Here is a 15,878-nt window from a genome sequence, read left to right on the forward strand (position 1 = left end):
ATTAGTGGCCATTCCTTTGGAATAACTACAGGTGATGGTAAACCAGTCTGCAATTTGCCCATAGGTATCATGGATAAATTTAAGCTCTAAGATCCATCAAAAGTCTCCATTTACCGGATTTCTTTTTTATAGTGAATATAGGTGAATTCCATTGAGAAAAAGATGGCTCAATATGTCCTAAACTTAGCTCTTCCTCCAGTAATTCTGTCAGCATCTTTAATTTATCAGTTTTAAGGGGCCACTGACCTGTCCAAATTGGTTCATCATATTTCCATTTTATTTTTATTGGTGCTGGTGTTTTTATGGTAGTAGCCCCTACTAAATATTTCGGGTTTTTAAGTCAAAAGAAGGTTCGGGCTCTTCTGGAGCTAATGGGATGTGGAATTCTGCTTCCCACTGTTTGTGTAGGTCACGGCCCCACAGGGATGGTGAAAATGGGCCCACTTGAGGTCTGATTATTGCTTTTTGATTTTCTAGGCCGTAAAACATCATAGTCCTCATACTCAACAGACAGGATCTCAGGCCTCCTATTCCTTCTAGTGAATACGGGATTTCTTGAAGAGGCCAATTTCCTGGCCATTCTTCATCAGAATATACGATAACCTGAGCACCCGTATCTATCATTCTGTCAAAGGGTTGCCCTGCCAAGTGAAGTTTGATCATTGGGTGTTCATCTTTACATTTAGTAACTAGAGCCACGATTTGGTTTTGAGTAGCACCTGGATCTGTGCTTCCAAAACCTCCAATTCTAGTCTTATCTGAAGTCCCAAATTTGACATAAGGCACTATTACTATCTGGGCAACTGCTCCTCCTTTTTTAAAGGTCCATGTAACTGATACAGTAATAACTACAATGATTTCTCCCATAGAATCTGAGTCAATGACACCAGTGATTACTGATATACCCTTTATATTGAGGGAACTTCTGCCAAGAATCAAACCCATAGTATCTGGGGGTGGTGGGCCCACAATGCCAGTTTCTAACATGTAAGGACATGCTCCTGGGTAAATTGTAATGTCCTCTGGGTATAATATGTCTAATCCGGCTCTCCCTGGTGTGGAGTGAATTAATTCCCTTAATGAATTTTCTTGGGTTGGGCTTAGAAGGATTATTGTCTGTGAGCTTTGCCCCTGATTTGGAAGGGCCAGGGGGGAGCCCCTGTGGGCATTTCCCTGCATCTTGTATGTGTGTTCTTGAGGAGCTGAATTTATAAAGAAATGGCAATTTCTTTTAATATGCCCCTGTTTTCCACTATGTTAGCAGGTGATTTACCTCCTGGGAATTGTGTTGAAACCTCTACTTAGGTTATTATCAATGAGGTTTCTGGATCTGCAATCTTTTGCCCAGTGGCGACCCCTTTTGCATTTTGGGCAAAGACCTGGTTTATGGAAAGTGTCCTGTCCCCGAGGGGAGTAAGGCATCATTCCCTTGGTAACTGGGAAAGTTTGTACTGAGTCTAAGTGGGGTGGGGGTTGGGGTTCCCCATAGACATTCCAACAGGCATAAAGGAAATCATTCACATCTGCCTTTTCATTTAATGTATTCAATACTAATCTATAGGCTGAATTTGCATTATGATAAGCCAAGGATTTTACTAGGAAGTTTCTTATCTCCTCATCTTCGACTTGTAACTTCAGAGCATCTTTAATCTTACCTACAAACTCTGCATGTGACTCTTAAGGGTCTTGGATAATTTTTTAAAAGTTTTCTCTACCAATGCTGTTAGAATCAATTTTTTCCCATGATGACAATGCAATATCCCTAATTAAATTTAAGATTTTTTAGGTAAAGCTGCTTGTGTCTGAATATTTGCAAATTGATTTTCTGCCATCAATAATTCATATGATAGAGTAATACCTGCCACTTGCTTTTTCGTACCATCTGGGCTATATAATTTGGCTTTTATGCCTTCTGAATAGTACATTTCCCATTCAGTTCGCTGTTTAGACGACAGGCATATTTCAGCGATTCTTTTAAAATCATACAAAGTCCAAGATGAGTTATGACTCCAAAGTCTTAGTAACTCCACACTGTATGGCGATTTTGGCCCATACTCTTTACATGCTTTTTTAAACTGATCTAATTCTTCCTTCTGATAGGGTACATAGTTAGAAACATTTACCCCATGTAAAGGGGATGAGGCCGGATTAGCAAAATTACTCTGAATAGAGCTCTGAGGCTGTGCGTGTGGTTCATCATCTGAATCTGCACTGTTGTGCGATTCACTTTTGTGAATAGAATGAGGCCTCCCTTCTGGAGTTAGCACTGGAGGTTGATCATTGTCAGAGTCACTACTGTCATGCGATTCGCAAGAATCAGGCTTAACTTTTCGAGTTGTTTTTCTTCCAGCAAAAATTTCTATATTGTTGATGGTGGGGCTGGATTCGTCAGCCCACACCTTCGTCTGAATTTTCGTAGGAAAGATTTCTTTATTATCCATACTGGTTTTAGCCTCACCATTTCTACACTTTCTATTTCCTAAATACCAGCCAATAACTATGCTCACTGTTAATTTTTACTTTATTGTGTTGTTGCTATGGAAATATTATCTGCCTTTGGCTAAAGGCATAGTCAGGATTGCAAAAGCTTATTATCATTCATTTATATTAAGGGAGGGGCACCCTGTGTTTAGGTTAGAAGTTTTTCTTTACATTTTCCTGTGATATGCTTATGCAAACAGCTGCTCTTTTATTATTGACTAGTTTTTCCTTTAATTCTTGTAGACAATATTGTTTGTTTACTAAAAACAAACAGGGAAATTGTTGTGTATGTAAATATTTAGGGGATTATTATGTTACTGACCCTACTACCCTGATCGGTGATTGTGCCCTTCTCTAGGGTGTGATCTGGCATTCTGCCCCCACCCTAGGGTGGTACCTGTTTCTGCTTCCACCACTGGGTGGTATCTGATCCCACCATTGGGTGGTACCTGATTCTGGGGGGGAAAAAAAGGGGTCTGTGGAAGGTTAGAAGCTTTTGCCTGGAACTTATGCTGAGTCTTTGGACTTCAGTCTTGTCCACCGAATAAAGCTAATATTTCCACAAGCCTGACTGTCTGTGAGCTGTTTAACTGCCGTTTCACCTCAGAACCGTCGGCTGGACAGGGTAGCAGATGCGTGCTTCGAGCTGGAGGGGAAAGACCTCATCCTCCATCCCTCCATCAGTCAACCTCTTCAGGGGCTGACTTGCAACAGGCTACTGTAACTATCAAGACAATAAACGTAAGAGTTAACTAATCTTTTTGTGTTTCTGGGGGTACATTCTTAAATTAAATTGCTGAGTTTTATGCAATTCAATTTTAATTTTTTGAAAAATCTTCCCATTTTGCTTATAAAGATTCAGGTTGTATTATGACCAACAGTGTTCTCTCTCCATATAAAGACCTACACTTGTTTCTGGTGTGTTGGTCCAGATATACTTATCTGAAATTCCTAATTTAAGTTTAGTATGACTTAAGCAAATTAACATTCCAATACAATTTTTTTTATGAACATAGATTTGTTTTTAGCATAAATACCTAAAAGGAGAATTACTCTGAATAACATAATAAAAAACTGCCTAACAATTATCCAACCTTGCATGGCCCTCCTTGGTGACATTTCTTATTACCATTTCAAATTCAATCATTCTAATGTATGTTAAATGGTGTTTCATTTTAACTCTAATTTTCATTTTCTTCTTGTTTAATAATATTGGGAACTATAATTATTGACATGAGTTTTTGTTAATCATGCCAAGCTTACATACATTGGAGAAGTTGTCCTTTTATTTTATAAAATTTCTTGTGTATGCTAAATTTGTAGATATAAATTTTTCCCAGTTTTTAACTCATCTCTTAATTTTCTTAATAATGTCTTTTAAGTTCTTTGCTGGAAGTGGTGAAAGGATTAACTAATCTCAATTCTGTAATCCAAGGCTAAGAACTTGTTATCATTTGATGTTATCTTTTCCTGTATTTTATTTCTCAATATACTACAGAAGAGGAGATACTTTGGTGTTTATCATTTTGCTTTTTACTTCACTTAACATGAATCCTACTTTCTTTAAAAAGCACTATCTGTAATACTAAATAAACCAGATGTTCCTCATGAATTATGGAGACATCTTGAACAACAATAGAAATAAAAAAAAGACATAAGATAGATTTAAGGTTCTGCATTTTTCCATCATGTCAGAATAAATAGGTTTTTATTCAAGAGAGTTTTACTAATGAAATGTCTAAGATAATGTAGATTATATAAAACAATCATGGCATCATTAAATATGTCCAGGAAATTAGACCTTAATATATTTCATAGAGAACTCCAACATATTAATGGGCATTAAGGAGTCATCACTAGTCTGATAGGAAGGTGTAGTGAAAGTTTTTATGAAAAGCACCAGCACTATATAAAAAATGCTGGGTTAATTGAGGAAACAAAGTGCAATCTTCTCCTCACTGCAGGAAACTGCAGAGTGATGAAGCCCTGCTTGGGGGACAATGAGACACAATCAAGTGACATTCAGCACATTATGAATTAAGAATTGAAGAACAGAGTGACTTTCTCCATAGCAACAAAGCCTCAGAAAGGCCAGAAATTTATTGGCTACTTTCTTATATCAGGGTGAGTGCAGCATGACCCTCACCTTGAATGATTAAAACTACCAGAAGCAAGTGTGTTATCACAATATTCAAGTTAAATGAATAAATCATATAGAGAAGAGAAAACATGGCTAAGTGCATAAATAGCCAGAGCACTCAATTTACTCATAGCAAGATACATATTTTAGAAAGAAACTGAGATTAAAGTTTTAAGGATTTGCTGCAGAAGCTCAGAATTGTTGTCTAACAAAATAAATCCATTATTCAGTATGCAATTTTTGTTCCTGAAAGAATTAGTTCTGTTTGGGGGTCATAAAAGGGTTCAAATCTTTCTGTTTTTGTTAAGCCATTATGCTAGAGGCAGGAGTGTTAGATAATTTTTTGCAATGACCATGGATCCTGAAAGAGAATGGTGTGAAATTATCCTGTCATAGAAGTATTGATGTAATGCAGCATCTTGTAGAGGCAGAGAGGACTGAGCTATGGAGAGGCAGCTTGTGACAACTCTGTCACTATCTAGGAAATTGCTGGCCCAGACATCTCCTGACCTCCAGTTGCCCTATTCTGACAGTTAATTAGCCCATATTCTCACATTAAATTAAAAAAAAAACTTGTATTTTTTTATAAAAAATTGATCATGACTGAAGTACAATAAAGAGGAAGTTAAAATTCTACTTGTAAAAGGTTAAAATTAAAAGTTAGAACTTTTAGTATTTCTTGTACCTATTACAAAGAGCAACTACAAGAGTCAGTAGGAAACCTTAAAAGAAAAAAGAAAGTTTACAAGATGTTTGGAGTTGAATGGCAATAGTTAAGAAATTAAAGAAGCAAGGCATATACTTGAAGAACCATTCTATGACTCAGTTAGCTATTGATCAAAGAGAGAATTTATTCACAGAGCTTTTCAAATACAAACAAAATAGCACTTTTTATTCTTTACAAAATTAATATTGAAACAAGTGTGGCACAACATTACAATAATGGGCAAAAAAAATATCTAATGAGACCATTATTCTTTTACCTTCAGCTGTACTCTCTCCTAGAGTAGACAGGAAGTTTATTCTTCATATAATTGCAAAAGCTACTCAGAGAAATATTGCATATTTTGAATAATATGGAATAATAAAGGCTTAACTATAAAGGTATGCATAAACACTGAAGACACTTTGAGGACAAAGGGTTTATGTAAGTTATACAAAATACTGGTAAAGTGTCATATTGGTCCATTTACTAGGTTTAATGTATGATTTATAAAGTGATAATACTGTATTTTAAATGTATATTAAAAAGAAAAAAGAGAAATGTGCCACTAACCCTCTCGTGTTCTCTGTGGATGATTTCTGTTTGTGTGTGGGATATATGAAATGCAGATGTCTGGATGTGCTCATGTGCTTTCAGAAGTGCTGTGACCTACAGGGGAACATCTGGGGGTTACCCTGCTTCTCAACATAATACTGTTTCTACTAGCCCTTTTGAGTCTTCTCTGAGTCCTCATCTTCAAAAAGAAATCAAAACCTCTGTTTGCATATATAAATTTTTTTGTATGTTTTGTATGTCTATGTGTTCTATATGAATAATATTCTATGGAAGAGAAACACCCAAAACCCTGCAATATTTTCAGCCTTTGGTCCATTTTTTTCCCTATCATTTTATGCTTTCCTTTACTTTCATAAAATTCTTGCAGCACATGACTACATTACATAGCATTTTTGATTTCCATTGGGTTTCATCTCATTTGCATCAAATGAATAGAGCCTTGATTCCACCTTCTGAAAGCTTTTGGGTGTCTCAGTCCCTTCAGGCTATCTTCTCTGTTGACTTTCAGTGACTCCATGTCAGTAGGGGTATTGCTTCTGTTTCTTGCCTGAGAAGCAGGCCAGCCAGGTACACAGCAGCATGGCAGTGGTGGCTCCTGCTCCAGTGCAATAGTAGGCCCAGCCTATTTCACACTTACCTACGGACACAAGAGAGGGAGAGAAAGATGATTTAACAATCAGAATTAACAGAATTTAACAGGAACTCTGGTATATCTATGAGTGCAGACCTTGTAAAACTGAAATACAATTAGAAATATGGCATACCCTCTCAATTGAAAATGTGGAAAAAACACAGTTTTATTTCAATCACAATAACCAATAAATCTGTTCTTAATTTTCAAATATAGATATAGTTCTGTAAAGCTGTTTCTCTAAAGAGAAGATTCAATTAAAAGGTAATTCTTAAGTGAATATGGCTATTTATAAATAATGGCTAAGTGACTCATTTGAATTGGGCAACAAAAACTTCTAGATTATCCTGGTAAATAATAATCTTTTGTTTATATAAATTATGTAAATTAGAACATGATGACATGGTTCAATTTTTGTCCTGATCTCTCAGGACTACAAATCTGGAATATTATGATTATTAATAATACATGTATAATACTAAAACATTATCAAAGTAGGAATAGCTGTATTGATTTCTGAAAGATCCAAGCTCAAAGAAATATCATTGATAAAGGCATCACATAATGATAAAGGAGTCAATTCTCCAAGAAGATACTGTAGCCCTTAATATGCATATGCCAAGCAACAACAAATCAAATTAAGTGAGGCTAAACTGACAGATTCTAAGAGTCTTTTATCATAGCTGAAGACTTCATCACACCACTATCAGAAAAGAATATATCCAGCAAAGTTAGAAAGAGCATGATAAACTTAAAAGCACCAACCACTGAATATAATTAACATCTATATATTGCATCCTCAAGCAGGGAGAAAAATGTAGTGTGTGTGTGTGTGTGTGTGTGTGTGTGTGTGTGTGTGTGTGTGTGTGTGTGTGTGTGTGTTACATTTGGCACTATTCAGGGCTTCCTCCTTTCTCTATGTTCTGAAATCATTCCTGGCATTTCTTGAGTTCTTGGGGGGGCTATATGTAGTGTCAGGGCTCAAACTCAGATCAGTTACAGTTAAGATAAGCACTCTTTCCACAGCTATACTATCATTATGGCCCCCAAATTGTCTTTTTTTTTTCTTTTTATGTTTCCACACCCAGTAGTAAGCAAAATTTATTTCTATTTTTGCACTTGGAATCTCTCCTGGAGTGGCTCAGGAGATGGTACTGGCACTTGGTGAGCCCCATGCAATGCAAACACCTTATGTGCTGTACTATCATTCTGGCATATTCTTCTTCTCAATGTCACATGGAAAATTTACCAGGATTCTAACCATAAAAGACACTTTCATACATTTAAAAGAATTGAAATAGACATGTAACCATGCCCACAAACACATTTGCCATGGTCACACAGAACCAGCTCCATGGACTCTTTTCTCAAAAGAGATGTAAACCAAGCCATGAAAAATCATATGTACACCAGCCATGCAGCAGAAAGCTGAAAATCTAAGAGAGGAGGGCATATCAATTCTCTGCCATGCCTAATTCATACCTGCTGCATTCGTGATCCAGAATCACCATTTTGCTGATGGCCCTGCCTCACTTCCTTTTATGACTTTTTTTAGGGGCGCCATTCTGACCAAACTTCAGGTACGCCAGGACTATATGGAGTGAATGTGGGCACTTCCCGATCCTCTTTCTTCTAGGAGGCCTAGCAGCTGAGAACACACCCCAAAAAGCCGCAGTAACAGTAATAGTGCATTGAATATCTGGACAACTTCATTGTTTGATGCTGTTATTACTACAGAAAAATATCAAATTAACAGGATGGACAGCAAGTAACAAGAGCCGACTAAACTTTCTGCTATTGTATTAATGACTTCATTGGAGATACAATAATTTTCACAAATGTGCTTGCTATTTCTTTTTTCTTTCATTTTCAAAATTTTCCTTTTCTTTTTATTTTTTCTTTCTATTCAAATGTGCTTGCTATTCTTTTATTTTCAAAATTTTCCTTTTCTTTTTATTTTTTCTATTCTTTAAAAAATAACTTTACTGTCACTTATTTGTAAACAAGTATATTACAGACAGCTATGTGATGCATTTTTTAAAACAAAGTAAAAAAGAATGGAAACAAATGCCAATTCTCAGAGCACAGTGGAATTAAACTGAGAAATTAGTAATAAAAAGATGATTGAAATAAACAAAATTCATATTCGTGTTTCTATCACTTCTCAAATCCTTGCCTCGTCCCATTCAGCCTTCACTGCTTTCCTGATCCTTGTTCCCTCTAGCAATTTACCACACTAAAATGGACAAAATTGGCTCCTATCATTTTAACTATAATTAACCTTTTAAACTATCTTTTATATAATTTTTAATATATCAGATTAACTATAATTTTATTATAGTCCTCTAAAAATTTCTAACTATTTCTTAAAAGATTTAAGTTTAGTTTGGGCTTTCTGAGCCTCACTCTGTGTTATGGTCCACCTAATCCTGGCTCTGGGATCAGGGGCTAATCCTGAGGGTGCATAGAGGACCATGTGAAGCTCAATCCAGGTCTGCCGGGTGCTCAGCCCATTGAGCTATCACTCTGGTCCGAAAAATATAATATCCTTCAAATAGCCCATAAAGCTTCAAGTCAGCTGGATCCATCTACTTCTCAGGTTCTTTTCCCTCCTTTTTCCCTCCCTTTCTTTTTTCTTTTCTCCTTCCTTCCTTCCTTCCTTCCTTTCTTCCTTCCTTCCTTCCTTCCTTCCTTCCTTCCTTCCTTCCTTCCTTCCTTCCTTCCTTCCTTCCTTCCTTCCTTCCTTCCTTCCTTCCTTCCTTCCTTCCTTCCACCTTCCTTCCAACTCTCCTTCCTTTCCTGCATTGTTTTGATTAGGCCACTTTAATTTAATTTGGTTTGGGACTATGCCTGGTTATGCTCAGGACATGCTTTGGCTCTTCAATCCATTATCACTCAGGGATCACTCTGGTAGTGCTTCAGGGACCATAAGGGGTGGTTGGAATTGAACTTCAGTTGGCCTCCTGTTCTATCTCTCTGCACCCTCCCCACTTTTTTTCTCCAGGTCCTTCTTATTTTCCTTCTGACTACATTGCTTTCTCTAGACCAACCAGACTTATCACTAGTTAGGATACTTTATTGCTACCATTATTCTTTGTATCTGGAAAGTTCTACTTTCCAATTATTGGGAAATTGGCTTCTCAAATAATTTTTGTTAAGGACACCTTCATACCTACCTGTTTCTCTACCTCTTTCTCTCTCTCTTTATGTTTTTTCTCTCTCTTTCTGTGTGTGTGTGTTTTATTTAATTCTCCCATGTGAGCAAACATTTCTATTAGGTGAGATCTTTATGTATTTTGTTCCCTATCATATCCTTAACTACTAGCTCCAATTAGGTATTCAAGAAATAAATAGGATGTGAGGGCGATCTGGCTGCGACATCTGTCACCCCATTGATCGCCAGGGTTGATTCGGCTGATCTGGCTGGCTAGGCGGGTGTCCCCTTTCTCCCTCACCGCTCCATGTGCGTCCCTCCCGAAGCTGCGCGCTCGGTCGAAGAGGACGGCCTTCCCCGAATAGAGACGGACCATTCTTCGGTCGAGGGTATACGAGTAGCTGCGCTCCCCTGCTAGAACCTCCAAACAAGCTCTCAAGAAATAAATATTGAAAGAAAGATGAGGTAAATGCACATCTAAAGTAAGAAAGCAAAGCAGAGTGATAGTAAGATCCTGAAAAAAATATCTAAAATTTTGAGTAGTTCTAGTCAGTGAATGTTAGAGAAAATTTCTTAGCCTACCTCTGCATTTATAGTCTCATACCAAGATTATAAATCCTGGAAGATTACATCTGCACCTGAGAGTAGGATTCCATGGCACCTAAACCTTTTTGAATACTGATAAACAGAACAAGGATTTGTCAAGGGCAGCTGAATTTCCTTTAAAGTCACATTCACAGTAACAGTTGTTATTGTGGTGTGAGTCTTGGGAAAATACCCATTTTAAATTATTATTTAATAAATAAATCTGGGAGGAAGAATTGGTAGAAAGCTAAAAGGTGGCAAGTGGTTTAGAACCTTTCCAAAAATCAGCAAAATTTGTGTCTGTCGACTCAGAATGGGGCTCTATACACAAAACACAACTTCCTATCATTAGTAACAAGGTACTGACCTACCCATCATTTCATGACCCAACATGAAAGGCCAGTCTATAATTCTTTATTAGTTATTAGACACTCACTTAAGAAAAGGTAACTGGTGAATCTAATTAATTGAGAATAATAGAGCTACCTAGGGCCACTTGCAATAAATAAAGATATAGGTTTGAATTTGATTAGAGCAAGAATTGAGCATTTTTTTGTTCTCCAGAAACATTAATAATATAGCATCAATTTAAATCCTATAAGTTCAATGCTGGTTGGGGAGCTGTCTTAGGGTAATTGTACCACTTGACTCCTATCAATCTTTCTGTGGGTTATGGGGCAGCTATTCACTATGTTCCAAGTCCACATGGCAACTATATTCAGAATTGCTGAGCATGGAGCCTCAGAGCCTAGAGAGCCTGGTGACCTTTAGTTAATGAGGGATCATACAGATGGAGGAAGTATGCTTTCTTGCCTTCAATATAGATTTTATCCCATTCACTATGGGCTCATTTACAATTTATATTAGTTTCCAATAATGACATACATTCCCTTGAAACTATATTTTATTTTTTTAATTTTGAGCTTTTTTTTTTTGTTACCTAGTGATGCATGCATGGTATGGTGCTCTCAGGATGCTGGCAGTGTTAGGAGTCTCAGCTCCTAGTTAGCTTCATAATATGGAGGTAAACCACTAATACTCTTCAGTACATTTCATGAGATACTTATTATTTTTATAATGCACTTGTGGAGGCAAGGAATGTGCTTCAAGTGATAGAATACATGCTTTAAAATGTGTGAGGTTCTGAAATCTATTCCCAGCAACATAAAAAAAAAAGCAAAATAACATAAGTCCTTGGTTAAATGATTTTGCTTCGGGGTCCCCTGTTTGTGACGTCAGGCTGGGAAAAACCACGAAACTACGCCTGCCCAGTGGGGCCCGACTGTGAAAAACTGTGAGTGCTACCTATGTGTGTCTACTGTCCTCTTGTGTGAACCTCTTGGGAGTGGGCCAAAAAGAGGCTCCAGTAGAGCACGTAGCTCCACTTCGCTACACGGTCATGTGCTCTTTCTAATAAATAAAAACCATCGCAACAAAAAGAAAAAATTACACTAAAAACTGTGCTGGATCACAGAAGCATGCATTTCTCTCCAGACTGTCTTCTCTGTTGCGTGCTCGGCCTAAGATTTGATGCTGTGTGAGGCTTCATCCATGGAGGACTCCCCTCCCTTAGAGGCAAGTCAGCCCATCCAGAAAGGGTGGAGCCAGAGGAGTTTGCTGCCTGCATCATATAGCCAATGAATTCCACCACAACACGTAGAAAATCCCACAATACAAGTGTGACAATGGGGAAACAACGCAGGCCAGCATCAGACATAAAGAATGAAGATGACAATTCTGAGGACCAGATAATGACCAACCTACTAATCAAACTCTCAGATAAGGACTTTAGACTAGCAATATGGAAGATGCGCAACGAACTCAAAGAAACCATGGATCGAGTTGAACAGAACACTAATAAGAAACAAGAAATTATGAAGATAGAAATCACAAAACTCAAAACTGAAATAACTTGTCAACTAACATACCTGAAAAAGTCAGTAAACGAAGTGAATGACAAAATGGATAAGCTCTGGGACAGGGTATCAAAAGCTGAGAATAGACTTGGTGCTGTGGAAGATGAGATACATAACAATTCCATACAGCAGGAGAGATTGGAAAAAAAAACTTAAAGCAAATGAACAGACAATGGAAAAATTAGTCAAAGAATGGGAACAGATGAAAATAGAAGTCTATGATAAGCTCAACAGAAACAACTTAAGAATCATTGGAGTCCCAGAGACCCAGGAAGAAAATTTCCAGGAAGAATCAATGGTCAAGAACATCATTAAAGAGAAACTTCCAGAGCTAAAGAATATATGTGATCAAATCCTGCATGCTCGAAGAGTACCAACCAAAAGAGACCCCAGAAAAACCACCCCAAGACACATCCTAGTCACAATGACAAATCCCACAGAGAGAGACAGAATTCTGAAAACAGCAAGATCAAAAGGGGAAATCACGTTCAAGCAAGCTTCCCTGAGATTTACAGCAGACCTGTCACCAGAAACACTGAATGCCAGAAAGCAGTGGTGGGATATTGTGACAAGACTGAATGAAATGAATGCTTCACCCAGAATACTATACCCAGCAAAACTCACTTTTCGGTTTGATGGAAGAATACATGGTTTCACAGACAAAAAACAGCTCAGAAACTTCACAGACACAAAACCAGTCTTAAGAGAAGAACTGAAAGACCTAATCTAAGACAAGACTACCCGAAAGACACACCAAATTTTGAAATAAAGATGGCGTTAAATCCCAGGACAATTCTTTCTCTCAACATCAATGGACTAAATGCACCAGTTAAGAGACACAGAGTGGCTAAATGGAACAAAAAACTCAATCTAAGCTTCTGCTGCCTACATGAAACGCACCTGAATAGTCAGAACAAACATAGACTCAAAATAAAAGGCTGGAGAAAAATTATCCAAGCAAACAACACCCATAAAAAAGCTGGAGTGGCCATACTAATATCAGATAATGCAAACTTTATACTCAGGAAGGTTGTAAGGGACAAAGACGGACATTTTATATTAATCAAGGGGTACATAGAGCAGGAAAAATTCACTCTCCTAAACATATATGCACCAAATGAGGGGCCAGCAAAATATTTAATACAACTGTTGACAAATCTGAAAAATAATATCAACAACAACACAATAATTGTGGGGGACCTTAACACGGTTTTGTCAACACTGGATAGGTCAACCAGACTGAAACCCAACAAGAATATAGTAGACCTGAGGAGAGAAATGGAAGAAAGAGGCCTAGTGGATATATATAGGACACTCCATCCCCAGAAACCTGGATACACATTCTTCTCCAATGTACATGGGACATTCTCCAGGATAGACTACACTCTGGCACATAAAACATACTTCCATAAGATCAAGAGGATAGAAATTTTGCAGACTACCTTCGCTGACCACAAGGCTCTGAAATTATTTGTGAACTCCAAAGGGACTCAGAAGAAACACTTTAACACCTGGAAGTTAAACAGCCTCATGCTCAATAACCAGTGGGTCCGAGATGAAATCAAGGAGGAAATCAAAAGGTTCCTGGAAACAAATGACAATAAAGACACAAACTATCAGAACTTATGGGACACAGCAAAAGCAGTACTGAGAGGAAAATTTATAGCTTTGCAAGCACACATCAGGAAGGAAGAAGGAGTTTACCTGAGTAGCTTAATGATACGGCTAATAGAACTAGAAAGTGCTCAACAAAAGGACCCCAAAATAGGGAGATAGAAGGAAATAACAAAGCTGAGAGCAGAAATCAACGAAGTGCAAATCCAAAAAACAATCGAAAGATCAACAAAAGCAGAAGTTGGTTCTTTGAAAAAAATAAACAAGATTGATAAATCACTGGCAAACCTAACAAAGAAAGAGAGACAGAGAAACTTGATAACTCGTATTAGTTATGAAAAAGGAGAGATCACTACTGATATGTCAGAGATTCAAAGGGTAATCAGAAACTACTTTGAGAAACTCTATGCCACTAAAAAGGAGAACCTGGAAGAAGTGGATAAATTCTTGGACTCTTATAATCTTCCACGGTTGAAGGAAGAGGATGTAGCATATCTAAACACCCCCATCACCATTGATGAAATTAAAACGGTATCACATGTCTGCCCAAAAACAAAAGCCCAGGCCCGGATGGATTCACTAATGAATTCTTTCATACTTTCCAAGAGGAACTACTACCAATCCTGGCAAGCCTTTTTCATGAAATTGAACAAACGGAAACACTTCCAAATAGCTTTTATGAAGCCAACATCACATTGATACCTAAACCAGACAGAGACGCTACGAAAAAATGAAAATTACAGACCAATATCGCTGATGAATGCAGATGCAAAGATCCTCAACAAAATCCTGGCAAATAGGATTCAATGCCTCATTAAAAAGATCATCCACTAAGATCAAGTAGTTTTCATCCCAGGAATGCAAGGATGTTTTAACATCCGTAAATCTACCCTGCTCATGGATTGGCAGGATTAACATCATCAAAATGGCAATACTCCCCAAGGCATTATAGAGATTTAATGCTATCCATCTAAAGATACCCATGATATTCTTCAAAGAAGTGTATCAGGCACTTTTGAAATTCTTTTGGAACAATAAACACCCTAAAATAGCTAAAGCAATCATTGGGAAAAAGAATATGGGAAGAATTACTTTCCCCAACTTTAAACTTTACTACAAAGAAATAGTTATCAAAACAGCATGGTATTGGAATAAGTACAGGCCCTCAGATCAGTGGAATAGGCTTGAATACTCAGAAAATGTTCCTCAGACATACAGTCACCTTATTTTTGATAAAGGAGCAGGAAATCCTAAATGGAGCAGGGAAAGCCTCTTCAACAAGTGGTGTTGGCACAAATGGATAGCCGCTTGCAAAAAATTGACTTAGACCCCCGGCTAACATCATGTACGAAGGTAAAATCCAAATGGATCAAAGACCTCGATATCAGACCCAAAACCATAAGATATATGGAACAACACATAGGCAAAACACTCCAAGACATTGAGACTACAGGCATCTTCAAGGAGGAAACTGTACTCTTCAAGCAAGTGAAAGCAGATATTAACAGATGGGAATATATTAAGCTGAGAAGCTTCTGCACCTGAAAGGAAATAGTGCCCAGGATACAAGAGCCCCCCACTGAGTGGGAGAAACTATTCACCCAATACCCATCAGATAAGGGGCTAATCTCCAAAATATATAAGGCACTGACAGAAATTTACAAGAAAAAAAATCTAATCCCATCAAAATATAGGGAGAAGAAATGAACAGACACTTTGACAAAGAAGAAATACAAATGGCCAAAAGACACATGAAAAAATGCTCCACATCTCTAATCATCAGGGAGATGCAAATCAAAACAACGATGAGATACCACCTCACACCCCAGAGAATGGCACACATCACAAAAAATGAGAATAAACAGTGTTGGCGGGTATATAGAGAGAAAGGAACTCTTATCCACTGCTGGTGCGAATGCCGTCTAGTTCAACCTTTATGGAAAGCAATATGGAGATTCCTCCAAAAACTTGAATTCAAGCTCCCATACGATCCAGCTATACCACTCCTAGGAATATACCCTAGGAGCACAAAAATACAATACAAAAACCCCTTCCTTACACCTATATTCATTGCAGTA

At 37.6% G+C, this 15,878-nt stretch overlaps 1 protein-coding gene across 1 annotated transcript in view; it reads right to left on the reverse strand.

Annotated features, from left to right (window-relative positions):
• Nucleotides 1-5,452: 5,452 nt before the first annotated feature.
• Nucleotides 5,453-15,878, reverse strand: part of LHFPL6 (LHFPL tetraspan subfamily member 6) — a 291,971-nt gene continuing 281,545 nt past the window's right edge. The window contains exon 4 of the mRNA XM_049778855.1: nucleotides 5,453-6,537. Coding sequence (XP_049634812.1) covers nucleotides 6,419-6,537 — 119 coding nt within the window. The 3' untranslated portion in view covers nucleotides 5,453-6,418. The remainder of the gene's footprint in view (nucleotides 6,538-15,878) is intronic.

Source organism: Suncus etruscus, chromosome 8, assembly GCF_024139225.1.
Source record: "Suncus etruscus isolate mSunEtr1 chromosome 8, mSunEtr1.pri.cur, whole genome shotgun sequence".
Classification (NCBI taxonomy): Eukaryota; Metazoa; Chordata; class Mammalia; order Eulipotyphla; family Soricidae; genus Suncus; species Suncus etruscus.